This window comes from Leguminivora glycinivorella, chromosome 8 (assembly GCF_023078275.1).
Source record: "Leguminivora glycinivorella isolate SPB_JAAS2020 chromosome 8, LegGlyc_1.1, whole genome shotgun sequence".
Taxonomy (NCBI): domain Eukaryota; kingdom Metazoa; phylum Arthropoda; class Insecta; order Lepidoptera; family Tortricidae; genus Leguminivora; species Leguminivora glycinivorella.
Window position 1 is genome coordinate 13,452,678 of NC_062978.1, and position 27,081 is coordinate 13,479,758.

Genomic DNA, 27,081 nt, shown 5'->3' on the forward strand with positions numbered 1-27,081 from the left:
GGCCGTATCATGGTCGTGTTTTTGTCACTTGTCATATCTTGCGTTACTTACATACTTGTTAGAACGTGACGTGACAGATATTGTGACAAGTTAAATATAGATAGCCGTCCATCTTAGCCTTACTGGTGTACAAGCTCCTCGAGACACCACGAGACATGCCGAGAGATTGTACCTACAATCGCACTGTTGTCTTTTCGTCTCACTCTTACTCGTCTCTAGGCTTGTGTCGTTGACAAACTATGAACTGTTAGGAATAAAATCTCATCAATGACCGAAATGAACTAAATCTTTCCGTGCTCTGTAAATCGGTCTTTGCTCATTTAGTTCAGTATAGGATCGGCGAGCGCGAGCGGTTCGGAACGTGAACGAGTGCGTGACTGCGCCGAGCGAGAGCGAGAGCTACTTTTTTTTTTTTTTTTTTTTTTTGTCGGAGTGGGGAATGCGTTACGCACCGTCCCCCCAGCCGCGGGAAGGCCTTGAAGGGGGGGTGTGTGGGACTCCCTCCTTCGGCCCCCTCTCTTGTCGAGAGGGAGGGAAGAGGTTTACCCACTAAACCCCACTCCGGCGTTTCGCCCTCTGTGCCGTTCGCGAGGGCGTCATGGGATCATCGGGTCTCCTCTGTCCACCATGGCGCCCTCCGGCAGCCCCGAATTGTCACAGGGCATCCGCACAGGTTAGGGAGAGAGGGATCAGAAACGCTTGATCCCTCCCTCGACGAGGTTAGTGGGGCCGGTGCAATGCGGGTCCCGTACCCGCTAGCCCCACTAAGGGTCGTGGCGCAAGAATGCTCGTCGCCTTCGACCCTGCCGTCTTCGACGGAGAGGCAGCGCGTCAGCCGCAGCTTCGCGCTCTCTCTCCGCCGCCTCCTTCTGTGACATGACGTCTTCACAGAAGGAGGCCACCGCATCCCATCTTCTCTCGCTGCTCAGCATCGCCCCTATGACGCTGTGCAGCGAGAGGTCCACCAGTCCTGTGGCTGCGACCAGCGCAGCCCTTTCCACGGCCCAGCGACTACACTCCTCAAGGGTGTGCTGGGCCGTATCGTCCTCCACACCGCAGTCCAGGCACTGGGTGCTCGGCTCTCTCCCTATCCGGTGCAGGTAGTGTCCAAAGCACCCGTGCCCGGTCACCACCTGAGTCAACCGGTACGTGAGGACCCCCCTCCTTCTTCCTAGCCAGTCCTCCATGACAGGAAGGATGGCTCCTATGGTTCGCGTTCCATAGAGAGGCCATCCTCCAGGGCGTCCCTCCATTGTTGGCGCAGGTGCTCCTCAGCTGCCCGCGCCGCTCTTTCCTCTTCCTCGGGGTCCGGCGGCTCTCCCCGGCTCCTCGCTGCCACCCTCCGCTGGTACCTTTCGGCTAGGACCACCGCGTCCAGCTCCCATGGGGGCGTGCCAGCGAGGAGGCAGGCTGCGGCATGGGAAGTGGTGCGGTAGGCCCTGACTGCCCTTTGGGCCACCACCCTCTGGGGCCGACGGAGTAACGCCTTGGTGCGTTCTCGCAGCCTTCCGGCCCAGATTGGCGCTCCGTAGAGCGCCATACTCCGGACGACCCCCGCGAACAGCCGCCTGCAGGGGGCGTTCGGCCCTCCCAAGTTGGGCAGCAGATTGCCCAGCGCCGAGGCAGCACCCACGAGACGAGGAGCGAGTCTTGCGAAGTGCTCCTCAAAGTCCACTTTCTGTCCAGGACAAGGCCCAAGTATTTTATGTTGGCCTTGACCTGGACAGACTGGCCCTCCACCCTCAGCGCCGTGTTTGCCTGTAGCCTCCACCGCCTCACGCCCCCCAGGACCATGGCTTCGGTCTTTGCGATGGCGACCCGCAGCCCGAGGAGCCCGATGCGGTGGACGGTGAGCTCCGTCGCCACCGCCGCCCTCCTGAGAACCTCCTCCAACTCCCGCCCTCGCACAGCCACCAGTGTGTCATCCGCATAACACAGCGTGACCATGTAAGGGAGTTGTGCCCCGCGGAGGACCCAGTCATAACCGAGGTTCCACAGGAGGGGCCCCAAGACGGACCCCTTTGGAACCCCGCAAGTCATGACCCTCGCCCTCCGTACACCCCCCTGTTCGTAGAGCACCACCCGCCCCGTCAGGTAGTGCTCTACTATCCTCCTTAGGTACAGAGGCACCCCGTGGTAGCGGAGTGCCTCTGCGATCACCGCATAGGGGAGGGAGCCGAACGCGTTAGCGATATCGAGAGACACCGCCACGACTCCCTGTCCCTGTTCTTCCGCCAGCTCGCTAAATGCTCTGAGGGTTCCCACGGCGTCCAGCGTGGACCTCCCCCCACGGAACCCGAACTGATTGCCGCTTAAGTTCGGGCCCGTCCCTTCGAGGTGCCGCTGGATGCGGGAGGCCAGGATACACTCGAAGAGCTTCCCGGTCTCATCTAGCAGGACGATGGGGCGGTAGCCGGCTGGGGAGTCCGGCGAGCGTCCTTGCTTCCGGAGGAGGCATAGTCGTCCCTCCTTCCAGAGTCCCGGGAAGGTCCCCTCGACCAGGCAGTCCTCCAGGAGGGCCCTGAGGCGGTCTCCCAGGTGTTTCAGGGCCAAGAAGAGAACTCTCCCTGGCACTCCGTCCGGTCCCGGGGCCTTGCGGGTAGCCCTGACCCGCTCCACTGCCCACTCAAATTCGTCGTCCGTGACTGGGGGGATGATGAGAGGCCCCTCTGGGTGTCCTTCCGGGGGGGCCATCACCGGCGGGACGAACTCCGGCGCCTCAGGGAAGAGGCCCTCTACCACCGTTTGGAGGAGCTGTGGCTCCATAGAGTCCATGGGGGGTGCACACTGCAGCTTATTGCGCACCATTCTGTATGGGCGCCCCCACGGATCTCTATTAAGAGTTGCGAGGAACTCTTCCCACCGCTCAGTCTTGGCCCTTTCAATGGCTTTCCGAAGCGCCCGTTTCTTTTCCCCAAGGATGGTGTGGAGGACCCCCTCTTCCTCCCGGGTGTGCCTCCTTCTTCGGCAGCGGGTATAGGCCCTCCGAGCGGCATTAGCAGAGCAACACAAAAACGTCAAGTTTTCATATTAGGCTTCGTTTACTTACAACCTTTTGGCCCGGAATGTTATTATCTGAGGACTATTCGTATCATTTTGACACTATTCGTTCCCATTCGTTTTGATCTTTCCGACCGTAGTGGTCGCTGGTCTGACTGAACTAAATAAATGAGCAAAAGACCTAAAAGAGCGAACTACTTCGTGGGAGCGATTGAACGAGATCGGAGCGCTCCGATCAACGAACGAAACGGGACAAGTCTACTCGTCTCGTTTCGGGGCGGCTTCTCGCTTTTACTTATCTCGTCTCGCGAGTCGCGACTCTCCGATTAGATTGAAACGGTGACAAGAGCAACTTAGCAAGAGAGTCTTGAGCCTCGATGACAATATTTGTGAACAGTATGCTTATTCTTCCTGTATTTAGGTACATATCGTTCGAATATCAACTTCACAAATACGGTAATGCTCGAAATCTGCTTATTGTGGATTCTGGTCAAATATCTTTATTATCATATTATTCATAAACCGTGATTATTCTGAACCAGACGAGTTAAACGATTTAAGTACATAATTCCTCCTATATTTAAGGACTTTCATTATTCAGCAAGCAATTCAATTATTTCCTACTAAAGAATTTTCATAAAGTAATAAATTTATTACAGCTTAGCTCTGAAATTTAATTTGCAGAGTCAAACGGGTTCGCAAAGTTTTATTAAAAAGTACACAACTTAAGTCTTCGCTTTCAATCTAAACATATTTTTAATATTGCCGACGCTAAAAAGTCATCTGCATTTTATATCAAATTAACTTGATTTCGCGATGTTTCGTGAGAAATATGAGTCGTGTTTTTAATTTTATATGCGCATACATTTCTGTTTAACTTTGATATTCCGTAAATTATGGGTTTAGTGCCTATTAAACCTATTATACATTTCTATGCTTAGAGTTTATAATTATATTTCTATTGAGAGAAAATACAACCAGTTTTCATGTTCGTTCAACAAGTTTTTTGGTTAAAATAGCGCCTACGTGCTCTTTGGTTCAAACAACAAGCTACTTGTCATTTGAATCGGCAATATATTTGAATCAACAAGTCGATTTTATAAAAACAACCTGACACATATTGTTTTAAACATACGTTTGGCTGATTCAAACGGATAAACCGCAACAAGTCGAACTTGTTAAATTCACAATGCAAATTTCTCTCAGTGTATGATTAGTCATTAAACATGTAAATAGGGATGTCATTTAAATATCTTTTTAATTTTTTGCGTTTATTCCCTACAAAGCCGGGGCTTCTAAAAATAAAACTTCCAAAATGTTTTTTTTTTTTTTTAATTTTATTTCAGGGCACTCTACTTCAAATAAGAACATATTTTTTGTTTCCTTTTTTATAAGAAACGGCTTAGGTATTTAAACAGATATTAATTACCTGCAGACAAAAACAGAAAGAACGGAATAAGTCGGAGAAAAACAATTAAGTAAGTACTACAATTTAATGCGAAAATCCCAGGCTCAGTTAATTCCAATGTAGGTTTTACCTCCCGAAGTAACTAACAGGCGAATGCACCGTGTATTTTCCTTTAAAAGTACGGCCATTGCTGTTCGAATGTTTTATATAGCTTTCATTATGTTTCTTCTTTGTTTCAATAGGTGTTAGTGAAGCGATTGAAGGGCGTATTTCCTAGCAAAGTTTCCGTCAGTTATTGCCATTAGCCTGGTTGAACTTTGCGCTCTCTCTGTTACGTAATTTTATTCGCACCGGAAAGTTAAAATTTTCAAACGTTTAGTAACCAATAATTCAAGGTACACTGATACTGTTGATTAAATCGAAACAAATGTAATGTAAATCAATCATAGTGTACCTACTAATATTATGTTCAGTAAAGTTTAAGTTTATTTTAATTGTAACTTATTTAAAATGTAAAATATAATGTACCTACCTAGTTCATGTAATGCATGTGAATTATGGCAATAAATGTTTTTTTTTTTTAATTTTGCAGCTGCCGCAAACTCATTTTGACATTATTGACAGTAATAAAGTATGCTCTATTATCGCATTGCTACTTAATGGAGCAGTGTGAAAATCTTTACAATACATTTCCAAAACAATGATTTAACCTTTACGATTATTACACATAATTATTAATTAAAAGTGCGTGAAGCCATTGAAAACAGAAACGTCGCTATTTCATTCGGTACGAAGGTTTTAGGATCTCATCCACATGAAATCCTGTCATTTATTAGTGTAAGCGGAAAATAATATCGACAATCGATAAATCGAATATCGTCAGTGTTATGTGTCGACAGAGCAATATCCTTAGTGCGCAAACAGTTCAAATTGATAATCAAGACCATGTGGGTAGTTCGAAAAACTCGCGCGGCTGTCAGAAGAGGTGTTATGACATTTCCAGCCAGTCTTCTCCAAAACCACGGGGACAACGCCGTCCCTGAAACGTTGGAGGTCTAAATTGAAAGAAAAATAAAAGAGTTGGTATGTAGTCATACGCGATTATTAAGTAACGATTTAAAAATAATTATTAAAACATTTCTACAGAGTGGGGCCTGTAACAAAGGCGAAGAATTGAACTGTAAGCTATTCTCCTTATACTGATCAACATTTGTTCAGTGACTTTTAAAAATTATGAAGTCTTAAAATTTTTAATTTTTCATACAAAATAAACATTAGCTCCAATGTACGCCATTATTGTTGACATTGACGTTGTCTGTCACACTTTAGACTTAACAGAATTCGCAATACATTACCTCTTAGAAAACACTTTCAAGGGTGATAAAAATCTAAATACAAGTTATTTTTAAAAGTTGCCGAACAAATGTTGATCAGTATAAGGAGAATAGCCTAGAGTTCAATTCTTCGCCTTTGTTACAGGCCCCACTCTGTATATTCATTATACTTAAACAATTGGAAAATAAAACTAGTTCTTCATTGACATGTTTCATTCCGTTTCGCGAAGCATGATGATGATGAATGATCAACGGACTGAATACGTCAAGCGATTATGGACGAAAAAATACGTGAGTGACTTGTTTTGTTGAGATGAATTGTTTCATAATAATGACGGCTATTTTCGTCACTATGCCTCCCGGCTCGCTGCGGTAAGGCGTTCATCCATACGGCTTGGAACATAAATGGTCGCACACTGTGCGCTTTCAAAGGAATTTCCTTCCTCGAATACTCAGGCTCTGTGAAATGAACATTCTGTCGTGGTTTTCTCGAGAGTTTTTCAAACAAGTGTGCTCTTGCAGAAGTTTGAGACTGGTTTTATTAGTAAGAACTGAATTTTTATTTATTTATTATATTTTAGGTTTGTTAAACGACGTAATGCTATTTTTGGAAATGAACGGCTAGTAATTTTAAAACTAGTGGTAATGACCACTCGTTTTCGATTCTGTTAGTAGAATTTAAATCGCTAGTAGTGGAAATATTATTGAACGAATTTCCCGAAATCGAATGGCCGAGATTCAAAAATCGACCCTCTGGCTAGGTATTAGGTATATTATAATCGATTTGAAATGTTTTTGTTACACAGAGTGTGGCCTGTAATAGAAGCAAATAGTTTAAACATAGACTATACTCCGCAACCGATGTCAATTTTCAACTTAAAAAAAAATTTAGATCTTTAGACTTTTTTCATAAAAATTCAATGTGCGCCATCATCGGTTTACTTGACGGTACCTGTCACGCTATTAAACCTGACAAAATTCGCAGTACATTGCGTGTTAAAATAAACTTTAAAGTATGTTAATAATTAAAATACTAGTAATTTATAAAAGTTGGTGAAGTAATGTTAATCAATTTGATGAGTAGAAGCTACAGTTCAATTATTTGCTCCTGTAACAGGCCACATCCGGTATTATGCTGTTGCATGCATACTACCATACTAATATTATAAATAGAAAAGTGTGTGTGTCTGTTTGTTTGTCCGTCTTTCACGGCAAAACGGAGCGACGTATTGACGTGCTTTTTTAAGTGGAGATAGTTGAAGGGTTGGAGAGTGACATAGGCTACTTTTTGTATCTTTCTATCCCCCCACTTCCCTAAAATGGGGGGTGGAAGTTTGTGTGGAGCATTCCACAATTTTCGAATTTGACGCGAGCGAAGCCGCTGGTAAAGGCTAGTACAAAATAAACCTCTATGTTATTTAGCTGACTCATAGGTATTCTGAAATACTCCTGCAATACTCCGTAGCCCATAATAACATCATAGGTTTCTCCGTAACTGTAAGTGAGGAAAACATATTTCTTTGAGGAAAAACAAAGTTTGCAAAGCAAAGGCGTCTAATGAGATAGGAGTCTTGCTCATATGATATTCCTGTAATTTTCAGACATTAATAGGTTATAGTATGCACTAACCATTAAACAGTCTGTACTTACTTACGTTGTCTGCTAACTACGTTATTATATAATGAATTAAATGTACCTGGAATAATTAAACTTCACAATAATATACATACTTTTTACTTTAAAAACAAAAACAGATAAAAAAAAGAATATTAAGATTATTAAATTTCTATTTATTTATTCGTATGGCATACATGTTAGAAAATAGAAACATAGAACGTGAAACTTTACTTAAATATCTAGACTAAGAGCAGTCAGCCATTTCGTGGCTTCGTCGCACAGGGTGATCAGGTCATCGGGAGGGCCGGCATAGCGTGTTATAGGGCAGTCTTGAACTATGTGCTGGATGGTTTGGGCTTCCGCACCGCAATCGCAGGCTGGAGAATCCACCCACCCACAGCGGTGTTTGTAATAGGCGCATCGACCGTGGCCAGTACGAAGTCTGTTAAGTTAATTTCTATTAATGTAGTTAATCGATTTGTACTGAAAACTTTAGCCAAAATAAATATAATTATATCATTTAATAAATTAAAGACTTCGGTAAAATAATAATAATTTGTCAAAGAAGTTTAATTTTTTTATTTAAATGAAAAAACAGCGAAATTTTTTTCTGAAACGTCTCAAATATTCATCAAGTTCAAATCGAGGGAAGCAAAATTCAACATTATACGAGTATGATGGTATGAAAAACTTGAGTTAGCTAAAATAACATTTATCAAAAGTAGTAACTTAAATAATTAAAATACTGTCAAAAACCCAAATACAAAATCGTATTGCAATAACACAAATATCTATTGGAATTACCGGTGAGTACAAAAGAATTTTAATCACCCTCATGAAGGCTTTTGAATTCAAATGCTTCTCCCAGTTACTTTTGTTCTGTAAATGTAAGGTTATAACAAGGTAAATTTACGCTCCGGCGATTCAGTCACACAGTACAAAATGAGAAGGTAAGGTTTGTATACCTCCATGAATCTGAATGGATGAATGAATACATTAAAGTTGTAAATACAAAATCGTTGACGCTGCGTGGCGATCAAAAGGCATTCTGGCTCTGTTGCGCCACTATATAAGAGCGATAGGGAGAACTAAATAGATAATACGAATACGCTTGCGAAGCGTAAGCGATTATGGTGTTGGCTAAGTACCCTGTTCGTTTGTTGTTGATTGCTTGCGATATCTTCTCTTGGAAATGTATTTATTGTGTAGGTAGCCTTTATTTTCATGTTTGTTTGCATGTTCATTACACTAAATTCCTTCTTCTGAAATGGGAAAGGAATTTTTTTTTTATTTTTTTTCCATAATAATAATATAAATTGAATTGTAATATGTTGAATATTTTCGTCTTTAACACGGCAAGACAAATAAATGTTGACAGATATAGTATGTTTCTAAATAAAAATAAAAATACCAAATTTCTCTATACTAAACTCAGTTTGGTAATGGAATTCAACAATGGTTATGGTTTTTATACATGTTAGCCATGAGATAAATAATACGTTGTGGGTAGACGATCGTAGGACACTTCGTTTAGGTTAGTAGGTAGAGTATGTTTTACGATTAATGGATTGTAAAAATGACACAATACGTAACCTTTGTAGCATAGGAATATATATGTACGACGTCGTTACCTAAGTTATACTAAGTTATCTATGCTAGGTATTTTAATTAGTTTAAGCGTATTTAAATGAACTTCTAGTAAGTTTTTTTTAAGATTTTGTTGATTGCAAACAAGAATATGGTCGGCCGGAAGGCAAATAGTCACATTAGCCTACGGACGTCTGCAATTCCAGAGGTGATTTCTGACCCTAAAGTTTCAAGAAGATCAAATAAGCATGTATCAGCAAATGAAATCGAAGTGTCGTCAACTCGTATTGACAGGAGTATTCAAATTTAATTAAGTATTAGTTCTGAATTCGGCGAGGACCTTATCTATGTGTCAAATGTGTCATTTTTTAACCAAAAATATCACAGTATAATACTTTAAGTTCTCGCGCTTTGTACACATATTAAAAGTCATAGACAGGTCGAAAGCGATTAATTAACATTATTTTATCTTTTTTCCAACGTTTCGGCCAGGTTGCACTGGCCGTGGTCGCGGAAGACAACCTAGTGTTAATTAATCGCGCTCGGCCTGTGCGTGACTTCAAAAATAGTTCACTTTTGAGTGTTTGATAGTTAAACCTCAGAAACGTATTTCAAGTAATTAAATAGTAACGTAAATTCGACAGAATGTAATTAATAATTATGTCCATAATACTTGATACATAACTTTAACTGAAGATAGTCAATATCCAGTCCTTCGTTACATAAATACTTTCTTGTCACAAAAATGCAAAAAGTTCATATAAAACTTACAAAGGGAACGAGAAAATTGCCAAGAGGAGAGGTTACGCGACCGCCACCGTTATGGGTTCTGCGCCTCAGGCGAACCTTTTCTAAGCAGGATGTTCTATTTGTAATACTTATGACAAAGTCTTTAATATTTTATACACCCAGGTTTATACTCGTGTTACTTAATATGAAAGCTCTATAATATTAGTTTCAGAAAATAGCAAATAAGTATTAAATACTGTTCGATTTAAATTTTATTTTATTATTTTATTTAATAAAACATGGCTGCCTCTTTTTTTTTCGAGGATTATTTCACCATTAAAGTCACTAATTTTAGGAAACAAATAGTTACCTATGTATTATTGTTCAGAATATGCCAAAACATTAAAGCTTGAGTCACTCAACTGCATAAGTCATCTTGTTGAGAAAGCAAAGCGATGCGATTTCTAAGCGGTCGTAGCGGCGCGGCCGCGGCACGGTGTGAAAGAAACAAACCTTTGTTATTATAGAGGTATTAAAACTGAATATAACATGAGTATACATGACGCAACGCTTTATTATAAGGGTTATTTTTATGTTGAGATTCAGAAAAGATCAAGCTTTACAAACATTGCTATGATTTGGTATTTGACACTCTTAATTTCAGGGTTGGTTGTGGGTTCTGGCCCCACGTTGGGCGCCAAATTGTCAAAGTATGAAAATTATAAGAATCTGAAATTAGAAACCATACCCAAAAGAACAAAACGACCGTGTCCACCGGTAATTGATCCGGATCTTCAGCTTAATATATGACTAACGTCTTAATCTAGAGGCTACCCGGCCGCCGTGATGCTCGTTGAAAATAATTATCTATGTTATCTCAGAAAGGCAAGGGATAGGTCGCTTTATTCTTTAGTGTATGATATATTTTTCAGTTTATAATTTTTATAAATCTTAATAATTTGGTGCCCAACGTGGGGCCAGAGCCACGACGAGCAGTGTGACTACTTAAAAAAATCTAAAATATTCAAATAAATATTATAATTAGATTTGTATCCTAGAAGTATGAAAATAATTTAAAAAAATATGATGCTAATACATTTCACGACTCTCATATTTTTGAACAAACTTTATCTAGAAAACAATATTATGAAATGTTCCTTTATTAACTATGCATATCAAAATATAGAACAAGTAGTAGTTTTCCTAATGGTATGTATAGTATGTACCCATGCATGTAGTAGGTGGCACAAAGCTTTCACGATAAGATGGCTCGCCAGACACTTCCATGTTTGCGTCATAAATTCCGTGGTATCGCGCTGTTTTGCGTTTACGACTAGACCGCTCACGTAGTTAACTTCTCAAAGGAAGAGAAAAGTATCAATCAAGAATTATTGTTTTTTCCGCACCGCAAGGCTTTGCCTTTCGTTCGCGTTTTATTTAACCAAGAATCATCGTTGAGACTAAACTACTTTTACTTTGGTATAAAAATGAAAAAGTAGCTATTTTACAATACTTTCCTACAACTGTGACTTCCTGAAGCATGCACAGGACCGGTGACGTGGGACAAATTTCCGCCTCAGTAAACCATTTTCGGGGCAGAATAGAATTTTCCTTGTTTTTATTCAGTTTTACTTATATAAGGAAGGTAAACAAAATAGTACATTCCGAAGGTTTCCTATTTTAGGTTCTGCGCCAGCGAGTTTCTCCTTTTATTTTCGCTAAAATAGATCAGACGTAACCGTAACCGTAACCGTACTTGCTAAAGAAAAAATCGTGGTTCAGCAGAAAGTACGGGAGGCCATTGAGATAAGTCGTCATCCGAATTTTAATCGTGACTGTGGTTGGTTAGTGCCCCTAGTTGGAAGACGGTATTACGTACTACGCCGGTAGTCCGTGTGGATGAGCCCTTAGCGAATGACGTAGTGAGTGTAGTGTGCAACCCAACAAATGACAATTATGCCGAAAGTGAGGGTAGTTTCGCACCGCCCCTGCCGACGCCGACCCGCTCGCCGAGCCAACGGTCGCAGCGAGCTGCGGCCCGCAGTCTGCGTCGGGATACCATCGGCATCGCGCGTGCTCAATGAAAATGCTCCTCGTTACGGAGCGAAACATGTCGAGCTACCTTCGACAATTTTACGTGAGTTACCCGTTTTTACATGTTTAATAGATCAGACGTATCAAAGCTTGGAGCGTATTCTAATGAATAATCAGACTGGAATCGATTCGTCGTAAAAAGTCCTGTTTAATTTTGATATTATTGATTTTCTATATTTTTAATAATTTTACACATATAAGCTACACGTTAACATTAACAAAAATAGGTGAACACGACTCTAATATATTATGATGACTTGATGAGCATAAAGCGTGGTGAACGATGAGCGTAAAGGTGTCATACTATTTATGTACATTCGATCAGTGAATTAATGTTGTCGGCCGAAAATGTGCCTCCAAGTGATTAGTTCTTAGTACAATAATATGATTCAGGCTCAATTAGACGGCAACCATATCTTTACGTTTCAAATTAACGGTAGTTACAGCTTAAGTATTTCACATTCTAAACGATTATTATTCCTAAGCGTAATTTTGTTGCACAACGTTCCATTTTTCATTAAACACCAAATTGCCTTCGGTCCCGCCTCGCATCATCAATAATACCTTGTAAATGGACTTGGGGTGTGTTTTGACAACGCATAAGCTACTTTTCATTAATTTCTGAGCGACATGCGATATGCGACTTTAGCTCAGCGCGCGCGTTTCCATTGTACATTTTAGGGTTACGTTAATTTTTATGTAGCAATAAAGGTAAAACTAAAAACTATAATCAGCCATCAGCGACGTTTATACAGGAAAATGTAGGAAACGTAGAAGTCAGTCAACACAATCAACCATGGTAATTCAGTAATTTATTGTAAGCAATTTTATCGTAACAGTATTTTTGAGATTTTCGTCAGTTGTGTTTTTTGTAAGAATATTTTGTTATACTTTCCGCCAGGACTTATATGATTTTAATGTAAAATTACAAATAATACAGTCTAAGTTTCTATCGTAAAACGTATTTTTTACATATTTCATGTTAAAATAAATACGTACATATACGGTCAACCGGGGTGGCTTTAAAACGCAGGGGCCACTTTGAGCATATAGTTCGCGTTGGCAAGTTATTTCGCGATTTTCTATGGTAGTTTTACTGCAATATTTATTAATCTAACTAGTTACATGAACAATTTCAGTAATCTTAATTTTACAGCCGTTCAAATACCATCAAAGTAACCCCAATTTTTCCTAAAGCCACCCCGGTAAACGGTATGTTTAAAAAAAATATATTAGAGTATCTCGCAATGTAACGCAGCTTTCTGAGTACGCAATGGTTAAATAACACGAGACTGTTTAGGTATAATTAAAATATATTAAATTTATCTAGGATGCACGTGCATCCTACAGTAAACAAATAAATCAAGTGACATGGTATTGTCATGCAGACAAAAATAAGAACAGGCGAAATATAAAATTCAAATACTATGAAGCATAGACATGCTTGCTGTAAGCCAGTAACATAATAGGTAACATGCAAATAGTAATATTATAAAAATACACATTACATTTAAATCTAACACGCCCTCTTAATGTGTATATTATAATTATTATCAACACAGATCAGAAGGTAGTGAAGTACAAAACATAATATTAAAACAAAGAACATATTCCTAGACCGGACATACACTCGTAATGCTTTACTTTCGGTAAAGCCTTAGTTAATATATCTGCCAACATGAACTCAGTTGGCAAATACACCAACTTAATCTCCTGATTTTCCTTTAAGACATGCCTAAGAAAATGATGGCAAGTTTCGATATGTTTCATTGGAGGAAAATATTTTATCACTTTTATTGATGATTCTTCTAGATGGTGCGAAGTGTTTTTACTAAATAAAAAGAGTGAAGCGTTAAAATTCTTCAAGATTTATAAGAATCATGTTGAAAATTTGACAAGCTAAGAAAATGTTAGCCGATATTAGCGCTGGGGGCAATGTCTGCAAACTTAAGAGATCATTATATGGATTGAACCAAGCGGGACGCCAGTGGAATGCCAGGTTAGACGACCAACTTCGTCGCATGGGCCTGAGATCATCGTTAAATGAGCCATGCTTATATTATGAAGACATTGACGAAAACTCCAAACTTTTTGTTGCGGTGTACGTTGACGATATATTAATAGCTTCACAGAATAAAGTTTGCATAGAAAAGTTCAAAAAGCAACTGGCCAGTGAGTTTGAACTCAAAGACTATGGCGATCCCAGAAACAGAAATGTGTGACCACGAGCACTTCCGAATCGGAGTATGTTAGTTTAGCGTCAGCGATGAAGGAAGCGATGTATATGAACAGCTTGCTAACTGAAATCGGATTGGGTAAGTTTGCACAAGTAACCTTAAATGTGGATAATCGGGGAGCAATTTGTCTAGCCAGTGATCCAGTGTTTCATTCCCATAGCACGCAGCAGCTTTATTGTCTGAAATACAATTAAAAGTTACAAGACCATAATTATAATTTTGTTCATCGCGATTAGACTTCGACACATACTTATCGGCACTGTCTTTGTATCGTTCCCTGTTGTCATTTATCTTACATTCATAGGCTTTGTGACCATAATCTTGACACTTCCAACATTTACCTTTGAAGTAAGATCTACTGGCACCTGCTCTATTCAACGGCTTAGGATATTTTCCTTTTACAATAAATGCTCCATCGTCTAAACCATTCTGTCTCCTTGAAGAAAACTCTTCAATAATTTTAATCTTTAAGGCCTCTGGATCTGGCAACTCATCCCTGGATTCAATAGCGCATCTAAAATTTTCAAAACTTGGTGGGAGACTATAGAGAAACATGATAGAGATTAAATCATTATTCATCTCAATCTTCATATCAGCCAGCTTATTTCTGACGTCAAAAAAATGCATGACATGTTCCCTGATATCACCATCTTCCTGCATTTTGTGAAGCAACAACTGTTTCAGTAACGTCGCCTTCTTAGCGGGTCCTTTGGAGGCATGCACACTCTCCAGTTTCAGCCACACCTCTCGCGACGTCTTACAATCACGCAGATGACGTAATTCACTAGGACTGATAGCAAGTATAAGATCAGACTTAGCTTTTGCATCTCCAATGTTCCACTTCCGTGCTTCCTCCACCTCGGCGGGCTTTACGCTACTTCCATCCACGTAGCTCCATGCATCATTTTTTATAAGAACCGCTTCAGCCTGAATTTTCCACGTTTCATAATTTTCTTGAGTAAGCGGCTCTATTTTCACAGTAGTACTCATTCTGTTGACCTCTCTACGCCAATCTTCACTTCCGTGTCAACCGTACGTACCACAAAATACGTTGACCTAAAACTGACTCGACTTCAATTTTAAATATACCTAGGGCTCTCTGGGCCCATAACCATTGTAACGCAGCTTTCTGAGTACGCAATGGTTAAATAACACGAGACTGTTTAGGTATAATTAAAATATATTAAATTTATCTAGGATGCACGTGCATCCTACAGTAAACAAATAAATCAAGTGACATGGTATTGTCATGCAGACAAAAATAAGAACAGGCGAAATATAAAATTCAAATACTATGAAGCATAGACATGCTTGCTGTAAGCCAGTAACATAATAGGTAACATGCAAATAGTAATATTATAAAAATACACATTACATTTAAATCTAACACGCAATGGAGGAGGCACACTGTGTCTAGGCATGTCACTGTCATTCATATATGAGAGAGAGAAAAAATATATCATGTTCTCGCACTCACGTATGGACTAAATAATGGTGGCGCCATCTGTCATAAGTTCATAACCTTTGAGTGTGCCTCCTCATTCCCATGTTGGAGGGTATTCCGAAATGGGAATCCAATTGAGACAGGATTTAAAACTTCTTGAACAATGGTGTAGGTTTTGAGCCGACGTAATGTTGTTTGACGTTCAAAAGCGCCTCATTAATGCCTACTTGAAAAATGATCTTATATTTTCAACGATTGGTAGTGTAGAAAATTAACAAAATTATTGAAATAAGGGGCATAAGTCGATTATCATTAAATACAATTACCATACTTATTAATGCACTAGCTTTAGCCCGCGGCTGCGCTCGCGTTAAATTCCAATATTGCGAAATGGTCCACACATACATCCACCCCCCGTTTCAGGGAAGTGGGGAGTTCGAAAGAGACAAAAGTAGCCTCACTATCTCTCTATCTTTTAACTATCTCTATTTAAAAAAAATCACGTCAATTCATCGCTCCGTTTTGCCGTGAAAGACGAACAAACAAACAGACACACGCACTTTCCCATTTATAATATTAGTATATGATGTATTGATTCAATTTAGGTTTTCCTGATATTTTGGATAAAGGAGCAAAATGCAGATACAATATAGGACCAATTTGATAAATAATTATGAACATAAATAATAACAAACTACTTACTACTGCCCGGTATTTCGTCTGCATGTGATGTTGATTATGGTAATTATGATTTATTATAATTATGATCAATGAATTTGAAACTGTCTGGACACCGAATCCATTTATTTATTAAGCCTAAACGGGCAGTATTGAGGGTTGGTTGCACCAAACCGTCCCGTCCTTTACCGATCCGTTACCCTTTATTTATAGAAATTTCCATAGACTTTTACTGCGTGACGTTGATGTCTGTTAACAACTGTGGTTGATGCAACAGGCCCTTAGTCATATTATTTATTTATTAGGAAAACATTTACATGACATTACAGTAAACCAATGCGTCATGAAACAATATATCTGATATTATCGACCTCATCATTATCCTCCTTGCATTATCCCGGCATTTGCCACGGCTCATGGGAGCCTGGGGTCCGCTTTGACAACTAATCCCAAGATTTGGCGTAGGCACTAGTTTTTACAAAAGCGACTGCCATCTGACCTTCCAACCGGAAGGGTAAACTGGACCTTATTGGAATTAGTCCGGTTTCCTCGCGATGTTTTCCTTCACCGAAAAGCGACTGGCAATTATCAAATGACATTTCGCACATAAATTTCGAAAAACTCATTGGTGCGAGCCGGGGTTCGAAACTACGACCTCCGGAACGAAAGTCGCACGTACTTACCGCTAGGTTACCGCGCTTATATATCTGACATTATATTACCACATAGGTATATCTGACAGACAGACAGCGATGCTTTAATATTTGACTGTGTCATTACATGAGCCATATCACACTAGCTAGTTGAAAGCGAGGCGAGCTCGTATTGGGTTTGCTGCACGCGCGCAATATAGTGTCGAAACAATTCCAACCGCATCCACTGCTAACCACACATATTATAAATCCCCAAAATAATAAAGTTACCTACTTGATTATAATTATAATTTCCATGATATTTTATCATAAACTTTCTTTCTTAGCTAGATCATACAGAGAAAAAAAAACTCGAATAGCCGCCTACATTAATTTTCTTAAAATGTTTCGTTTAAGTTAAAACATTTAATGAACCCAAAATAACGATTTCACCCCCATTAACTTACATTTATATATAATATACATATTTTCATATGGTAGACTTTCGGTTTACATATTATTATTGTCAAATACATTAATATATTATTATTAAAAATATTTAGAAAAAACTGACGGAATACAGTGAAAAGGAGTTTTTGCTACATAAGTAGAGGTTATTAAGGTAACCTCTTTGTTTTGGTAACGAAAATATGATAATGGTGTTGTTAAAGCAATAATCGAAATTTTTAAGAATACGTAAAAAATCATGGAGATAATAAAAGTAATTATTTAATGAATGGATACCTACCCTTTCTTTCACTTGTATCCAATCGAGATAGTTAACCCAAAATTGGTTTAGAATAACTAAATTAAAAAAACCGGCCAAGAGCTTGTCGGGCCACGCTCAGTGTAGGGTTCCGTAGTTTTCCGTATTTTTCTCAAAAAGTACTGAACCTATCAAGTTCAAAACAATTTTCCTAGAAAGTGTTTATAAAGTTCTACTTTTGTGATTTTTTTCATATTTTTAAACATATGGTTCAAAAGTTAGGGGGGGGGGACGCACTTTTTTTCCTTTAGGAGCGATTATTTCCGAAAATATAAATATTATCAAAAAACGATCTTAGCAAATCCTTATTCATTTTTAAATACCTATCCAACAATATATCACACGTTAGGGTTGGAATGAAAAAAATTTCAGCCCCCACTTTACATGTAGGGGGGGTACCCTAATAAAACATTTTTTTCCATTTTTTATTTTTACACTTTGTCGGCGTGATTCATATACATATTATTTAAAGTCACACACAGGTCGAACGCGATTAATTAACATTATTTTTACCTTTTTTCCCAACGTTTTGGCCAGGTTGCACTGGCCGTGGTCGCGGAAGACTCCACCACCACGCCACGCGACCACGGCCAGTGCAACCTGGCCGAAACGTTGGGAAAAAAGGTAAAAATAATGTTAATTAATCGCGTTCGACCTGTGTGTGACTTTAAATATGTGTACAAAGCGCGAGAACTTAAAGTGTCATATATATATTGGTACCAAATTTCAGCTTTCTAGTGCTAACGGTTACTGAGATTATCCGCGGACGGACGGACGGACGGACGGACGGACGGACGGACGGACGGACGGACGGACGGACGGACGGACGGACGGACGGACGGACGGACGGACGGACGGACAGACAGACAGACAGACATGGCGAAACTATAAGGGTTCCTAGTTGACTACGGAACCCTAAAAACGACCGAAGGGAGTGTTTTAAATCGCCACGAGTTACGAATTTCTTTTAAGCACGTGTATCGTACGACGTTTTTCAGTACAGATGGCCCTCCGAAGTTTCGCCCTGAGATATCATGAACCACTTCTCGCATTAGTGCGTAAAAAACACCATCTGTACCTACTGAAAAACGTAGTTCGATACAAGTGCGAAAAGGAAGTTCGAAACGAGTGGCGATAAATTAAAACACGACCGAAGGGAGTGTTTTAAATTGACACGAGTTTTTTACGCACTTGTATCGTAATGTACTAATATACTGTACCCAAGTGAGTGCTGTTCATGTTTTCACATCTCCAAACCGTTACAGCCTTGCTCTAAAAGGTTTATTGGGCCTACCCTTTGTAAGGTACGGTACAACTGTCACAAGCTTGCGACGAAATTGCGGTTTTTGTGCCGACAGGTGTGCGTGTGGCGAGTACGTGCGTCCGCACATATACATATGCATAGGACAACTTTGGTTTTCATCTGACTGATTTTAGGGTATAAGCGGTAGCGTATAACTTTGGTAAAGAACGGTTGGCGTTGAATGATTGTCAAACAAGAATAAGAACACTTGGTTGGTTGCTATACTGATATAGCAAGTAGTAAATTATACTACAGATAAGTTTTCCGTGATCATGATGCATGCAACTGCGTCGAAATATCGGGAGCTCTACAAAAATCAAAAAGGTAATCACGGTCTATATCCCGGTCAATATAAGTCTAATGAAAATAACCGTGAATCATTCAAAACTCTTACAGATACAATATTTAAAAATACGCATCTATTTGTAGGTAAACAAATTCAAATACATTTTGAATAATAAAATGACACACAAAAGCCACTGTCTATAGAGGTTTATGTATTTCAATCCGGATAAAATTTTTAGACACAATGCGGACTTTTCAAGTTACATATTATGCAATTCTACCAACAGACCAAATTTGCGATAACTGACAATATTTTAGCGCAACGTGTTGAAAAACTCGCTAAATATAAAAGTATTGTATATGATGCCTTCTCTCAACAAAATAAGAAACCAACGCTTTGCAGCACGGATAGTCCTCTACCTTACCCGGTGTCATTTCACGTCACGAAGGAAAGCTTTAGAGGATAAACACTGGCGGCCTCGGTGGGATCCTCAAATGATACGAGCATTACGTTTTTCAACATTAAGAGAGAAATATATCCTTTACAAGTCATATAAAGCTTTTAGGGTTAAATGTATGTTATATTCCAGTAGGAGCTTAGAAAGTATGAAGTATTTTAATCATGGGGCATTTATCTAACAGGTTATTTAGAAATCAAAGCTTTGGGGCAATTTTTGTTAAGCTATCCTGCTACATCCTTTATGTTTGGCAGCTCAGATGGGAGATCATGCGTGGGATCAGATCATAGTGAAATGTTCCAATTTTAATTTTTATCTAATAGCTTGAGATTAAGATATTGACTTACTCCTGGATCCCTCCTATTAAGATATTATTTTAGTAAAATAAAAAAGATTGAGTTACTTAAATCATAAATTAAAGTGGTTTCTCTAATTAAATTGGCTGACTAAATTACACTTTTAAGTATACCTAGAATTGCTCATAAGTAGTACTTAAGTAGAAAAACTTTGTAAAATCATAAATGCTCGACAAATATCTTGAGCTTAAATGGAAATTTAAAAATAAGACTTCTTTAATAAAGAACTTTAATATCAAATTTCGTTACGCTTAGGTTCAATACAGACTGACAGAATTTTGATAGCTGCGGGCTTATTTCGTTCCTCAAATGGAACCAGCTGTCTTTTCACTTGACAGTCGAGTCATAGTTGAAATGCGGAAATAACTGTTATCGCAGCTACATTCTGAAATATTTAATGTACCTATATTAATAACACTTTCTCGTACTTAAGTTCTTTAAAAAAAATTACATAAATTAATCAATTCTAGTAGATAATTATATTTAAGAATACCATATTAATACGTAAGTACGTAGACCGTGTTTTTTTGGTCCCTTTACAGAAGCTACCGGGTATATCGTTTTTTTTTAATATGTAAATCTACAATAGAAACCGATAACAAATGAATTAGGGCCACTTGTACCAATGTAAATTTTATATGGAATTTGACAGATGACAGCCCACTAACCCTGAGTTAAGTGGTTGCAAGTGGTACCCACTTGCGCCAACTACTTAACTCAGGGTTAGTGGGCTGTCATCTGTCAAATTCCATATAAAATGGTGGGTTAACCTTCGGGTTAACCCGCCATTTTCGTTGGTGCAAGTGGCCCTAAGTGTAATAAAATTTTAGAAATAACATAAAAGTTAGCACCAAGCAGTTACTTTTCAAAATAAATAATTTTAGAAATTATCAAAGGTGCCATTTACATATACTTATTTACCCGTCAAATTTATTATTTTAATAACTGTGTAACATTAACAGTCAAAACCCTAATTTTTAGAGAAGCTAATTGTATTTGACCTAAATACCCTTCCCATAAAATACATATACAGAAGTTGATAAAAACGAAAGCTCAAAACTTAGATGCCTCAATTTTTTCCAGCTGGAAGCTCGCAACCAGCGATGTCGAGCAAGGTGGTGACGGTGCCCGCAGTGGTGGGCGGCGAAGCTGATCTTCCTTGCGACTCGCGGCCGCCGATGCGGAACGACAGTCTGCTGCTAGTGGTCTGGTATCGAGACGACAATCCTGTTTACAGGTATGTGTTTACCGTATTGGACGGCTATATAATTTTAATCAAGATACATTTGTTCAATATTATTTAACTAACTTAAATACTAACACAGATTTCAATATATAATTCTATAACACATCATCTTAAATTAACATACATAATAATATACTTTATGATCAAACACAATTACACAAAAAAAAAACACAACAACAATCAGTCAAACAACCCCCCACGAGTCATTCCAGGTGCAAAGGTTCCCAAGACGCTAGCTGCATTTCCGCGCTGGACCGCGATCGATAACCTCTGCACCAGGAATGACCCGGAGCGGGGATCGAGCCCCCTCTCCCTCAGGCGACTGCCGAGCTCCAAAAAGAAGGCCCGAGGCCCGAGCCTCAGAGCACCAACACCCAGTGGTCTCCACCGCGAACGGAACAAACAAGTAACCCCCAAGCACGAATATTTTTCGCGTTTTTTAATAGCAGCCGTCTCAGCTGCTGCCCCCGCTAAATTCACCGTGCGATTGACATGGGAAGCAGCAAAAGTGCTGACGCATGTGGCGTCCCATAGCAGGCACTTTCCTCTCTCCCACGGCACTAAGGTCAATCTATCCAGCCTCTTGCCATCCGACCGACTAAGCCCCGGGGGCTCGAGCACACAAGGCACATTTGCTGAGACGAGCGCCCTTCGAATGATGTCGTTTAGGGCATGATGGCGAGGAAACCTTCCAGCACATCGACAACAACTCAACGCGTGATGACCATTGCTCTCTACCATGGTGCCGCAAATACATAAATGGGGCACACAAACATCGCAGCCCAAGCGCAGAGCAACAGCCACCCGCAACGAATCATTGTCGAGAAGCGTGCCAAAATGAGGGGAAGGAAGCGCCTGCAACCACGCCCCAGACTCCGGTCTCGACCCCGCAAGAAGCCTTGCCCTATCCACACCCACAGACCTGCCCAACAGGCCCTCAAAAATCCGCTTCACTCCAACATCGTCCCATAATCGTTGGGATTCCGGTCTTTCAGGCACCAAGCCTCCAAAGCAACGGCAGAGTACGGTATGGTTACGCTGTTAGCATCCTTTCCCAAAATTTGAGAAACCAGGCCTGCAACCGCACCCGCCGATGCCAAGAACACCGGAAGACACACGTCTCGCCGGATACCTAGCCCACCAGTCCGGATTGGCAAGGACGCCAGATCCTATTGGTCAGGATTGAGGGAGACGTTAAGCAAGGACTCTACAGCCTCTTTTAAGACGATTTCAAAAGAGTCCAGCTCTTCAGGGCAAAGCCAAGAAGGAACGGTCCGCAAAAAGTACGTCAGTTTGGGAACCGCGAAGGGCGAAGGGCCACGTGCGCCGACAACTTCTTCAATCTACCTCCAGCGGATAAAAAAAGCTGCCTTCTCACCTCAAACGCATCGGGAATGGCCTCCTCAAAAATAGAGGACCCCAAAAGGGTAAAAGTCCCAGCTGACACCTCCTTGAGACCCGGAAGCAGGTCACTAAAAACAGGAAAGGAAGCACGGGAAACGGACCCACACGGGAAGAACTCGCACTTGTCCGCGTTTACCTCCAGACCCAATCGTTGAAAGCGTGGAATGAGTGCAATAAGGTCCTGCTTCACGACCTCAGGTTCACCCCCCAGAGTACCGTCATCCAAATACCATATATTCAAGGGAGAATGAAGCTCCGAAATCACTTTCTTTATTCCCAAACTGAACACAAGTGGACCGAGCGGATCCCCTTGCTGAGCGCCGACATATATAATAGGTACAATTTTTGAACATTAGGTAAGAAAAAGTGCGGAAGTTGATTGCAAAATATCTCTTAGCACGGGTAAAGCGGTTTACAGTACACGTGGTACCTTTAAGTTTTGACATACAGTCAAGGGTAAAAATATAGGTGTACATCTTACTCATAAATATGTCCCATAGCATCTTTGACCGGTGTAATAAGAGCGTAGTACCATATTTATGAGACATTTTTTTCGATATATATTTTTTCACTTGAATTTAATTTTACTTTTTGCACTTGAATTTAATTTTACTTTTTTAAATCGACATGAGTTGCGTATTACTTATTCGCACTTGTATCGTACCTACGGCGTTTTTGAGAATGGCCGTTTAAAATTATGAATGTCATACTTGCGCTATGAGCTATCGTACCAAAACGGTAATATTGCGCCATAGTAGGTATATCCCGTAAATTATAATGTTAAACAGGTATTTTTAATCTTAGAATGTAGGTACGTTGGTTATTTGGCTGTGATCAAAGATTCGAATAACCAAGTGTACTTACGCACTTCGACAGTAGCATGCACGGAGTATAAACAAGGAAAATGTTATCCAATCCGCATCTTGACTCATCTTAAGGAGATAAAATTTAAGGGTGCATTTGAAAATGCACCTGCGAGCAATGTTAAAATACATGTGATCAAATTAATACAGTATTTAGCGGCATTAGTTACGGTACCGGGCAAAGTAAAAAAAAACACATTTTTTATGTCTACACGACTTTGATAATACTATACGCTAAAGTAGTGGATACATTATCTTAACTCTATCCATATTCTTATAAACACCTTCACTGTACCTATACAATAAATTATATTTATATACTTAAGTATCAATTAACGAAAGTACGCTTTGGTGCTGGCTGTCATTGGCCGTGCATTAATTATGCATTACTTAGCACAACAACATTGACCAGAACACAATATCATCTGTCAATAGTTTACTAACTGAAATTGCCCGAGAGATCCCTATCGTTTATGGCTGTCAAAGCATTCGAGCGACTGAGTGGTTGTTTATCTTACTAACTGTATTGCGTTTTAGAAAAAAAGTAACGATTAGTAAAAATGAAGGCGGAAAGTTCTAATAAAAGAAAAAAGTTTTTAGTTATGGAAATTTGATACGATTTTGGATGCGAACCTTCATTTTTAGGGTTCCGTACCAAAAAGGTACAACAGGAGCCCTTATGGTGCGACTCTGTCCGTCTGTCACATTACTAAATATTTCGAGAAATACTAATGCTATCAACTTGAAATTTGCAATAGTTGTAAACATTGTAAACCTCTACAATTAGAACGTATACATTTGAACGTATGATTTATTAATTTTAATTGTAGAAAATGGCCAAAATGAAAGGGGGGTAAACAGTAAATTTCAAGCTATGGGGTATCGTTAGATTGTTGTGGAAAAAAACGAATTTTTAAGTAAAATGTAACCCCCCCCCTCATCTCCGACGAAGGTTTTATGCTAAATATTACAGGAAAAATATAATCGTGTTTGTATCTTGAAAACTATTTTTTTGAAAACTTTAAAACTCGTATAACTGTGACATGTTTTAATTAAGTACATTAGAAAATTACACATTTATCATCTAGTTTATTAAACAGTTGAAATATCTGATTGTGATTTCGTGTACCAGCTTGCACAGTTAAACACATGTAGCTGACAGTCGTACCTAATAAATAAATCCGCAGTCCAATAAATTTTAATAAACAGCGCTGGATTTTGTACTTAGTAACATGGTAACAAATCCTCATCAGACAGAGATTTATAGTAGCAAGTTCGATGGCGCTGCGGTAGGCATTTAACGAGACACGTGCATAATATCACATAGGCACCTATTAATGAACGTGAATCGCCAAGCCTGATTTACGTGTAATGGAATAAGCGTATTCACACACGTGCCTATTCAAACCGTGCGTATAAGATATGAGCAAGATGTCGCTGCGATACAGTACCGATCTGCCAGTGACAAAAGTGACGAACACTTTCGAAACCGGGCTCTACGCGGCGCTACGACATTTTCGCTACATACGGGGAAACCCATGTAATCGGCTACGCTTCTACGAGCGGTGTGCCCGACAGTCGGGTTCTTGGTAGCGAAAGTGTTAATTCTAACTAAACTTAGATATTATTATTATTCTAGCACGAACGAAGCAACGCTATTGACTTCTCGCGATATGTTCATTCATCTCAAGATTTAATTATCAATAACTACATTATACTAAAATGGTAACCAAACTAAACTAGGTATCGTTTGATTTGTCAAACTTCTTCGTCTCTTCAAAAGTAATCCGTATAAATTTAATGGAAATTTGCAACTTCCATTTATGTAAGATTACGTAGAGAAAATACGAGGAAATTATGAACGTTGAAACAGTAGAATTGTTGATTGTTTTTAGTTTGTCAAGTGTTAAGAACTTGACGTTAGTTCTAGAAAAAATCTCTAGGTACGACACTGACATACGGGATGTTATTGTTTACGTAATCCGAAAATTTGGTGCAATATTTACAAAAATTAAAATTTAGAAAAAACCTCCGAGACATAGTGGACCGATTTTCATGGAACATGACTAAGAACACCTACTAACTTGACTAAGCTTTCTTTTAAACAAAAAAAAACTAAATCTAAATCGGTTTATCCGTTCGGGAGCTACGATGCCACAGACAGACACATATACCTACAGACAGACAGACAGACAAACAGACAGACAGACACGTCAAACTTAGTATAACATTATAACCTCGTCGTTTTCGCGTCGGGGGTTAAAAAGACCGTTGCTAAAAAGTAAGTGTCTTCACTTCTTATTTTCTTCTATGTATTTCCACTGAGCATAAAACTTTTCAAGGATGAATAAACTATTATTTTATCTTAAAGTCAAAGTGAGCAGTTTTATTAAACGTCTTAAAGTCTTTTATTGCATTTTTTGCAATAGAAAGCTACAGAATATTGCAGGCGCTCTCTGAAGTAAAGAATGCAAAATGCGTGAGTGTTGCCTCTGATAAAGATTCCGAAGATGTCGCTGAATATTGTATTTTTTATTACATAGTATTGGCGTAAACTGAAAAACAAATTTAAAAGTATGTATAGACTGTGTAGCATAAAATGTTACACATGTTACTTAGGTACCTATTAATCTAGTGCTAATAATACAATGTTTTTTATTGTTAGTGAAAAGAAAGAGATAAGTCTCATTTGCAAAGTAAATTAATTACATAACAAAAGCGAAGTTTTTGGACTAAATTTTGTAATAGTTTTTAGAAAAAATTCATAATTTGTAGCAAACATGCCTATTGGCGTTTGTAGAGGAATAAAGCAATAATATTCGTCTACGGAATAATTATTTTAATTGCAACACAAAATACCAAATGACGAAATTTAATGTTATACAAAAACTAAGATTATTTTTCATAAAAAGTGTTTCAATTCTAACATTATGTTTAAGAACAATCAGTTGCTTTGAGTAGCAATGGAAAACTCGCGTGCCATTGAAATACAGATTCTCTCTCTAATGAACAATTAGTGCAATCAATCATCAACTAGTATCAACATCAAAACAACCAGCAAATTAACTGGGTTCAATCTCGGCACCTAATCAGGCGTTTAATAATACGTAAGCAATACAACAAGCATTGTGAACGCGTATGCATTATCCAATGTGGTGAAATACTCAAGCAACGCAAAGTACCTACTGCTATCATCTTTTAGTCCGTTCTGTCCTTCTGTACGTCCATGGATCCAATCCAATATTGTTAGTGCAATGTGGAATGAATACATAGCAGCACGGTTAAATAAAAACTGTCAAAGTAGCGTACCTCAAAAATATAAAAAGTTTTTGGGTTCAATACAATAGTGTACGGTACGATGGAAGTGATGGACAAAATTATTATGCACAGATATTGCGTTAGAATGTGTACATACTCGTAAAATAAAATTATAATACTTGTTTCAGTTTAATACAATATTTTTATCGGATAAGGATTAATTCATAATAATGTAACTTAACACGCTCAGTGCCAGGGCGTGCTACGCGCTGCGAGCGTAGCCGATAAGATGCAAAATATCGTAAATAAAAAGCGGTACTACAAGTAGAACGCTTGACTGCCGGTATCCTGGCAGTAAATGTGTTAATATTTATATTAAAGA

At 39.4% G+C, this 27,081-nt stretch overlaps 1 protein-coding gene across 1 annotated transcript in view; it reads left to right on the plus strand.

Annotated features, from left to right (window-relative positions):
- The window catches only part of LOC125228555 (hemicentin-1-like), a 183,735-nt gene that overhangs the window by 42,240 nt on the left and 114,414 nt on the right, over window positions 1–27,081 (plus strand). The window contains exon 3 of the mRNA XM_048133164.1: window positions 21,012–21,165. Within this exon, the coding sequence (XP_047989121.1) occupies window positions 21,012–21,165 (154 nt within the window). The remainder of the gene's footprint in view (window positions 1–21,011; window positions 21,166–27,081) is intronic.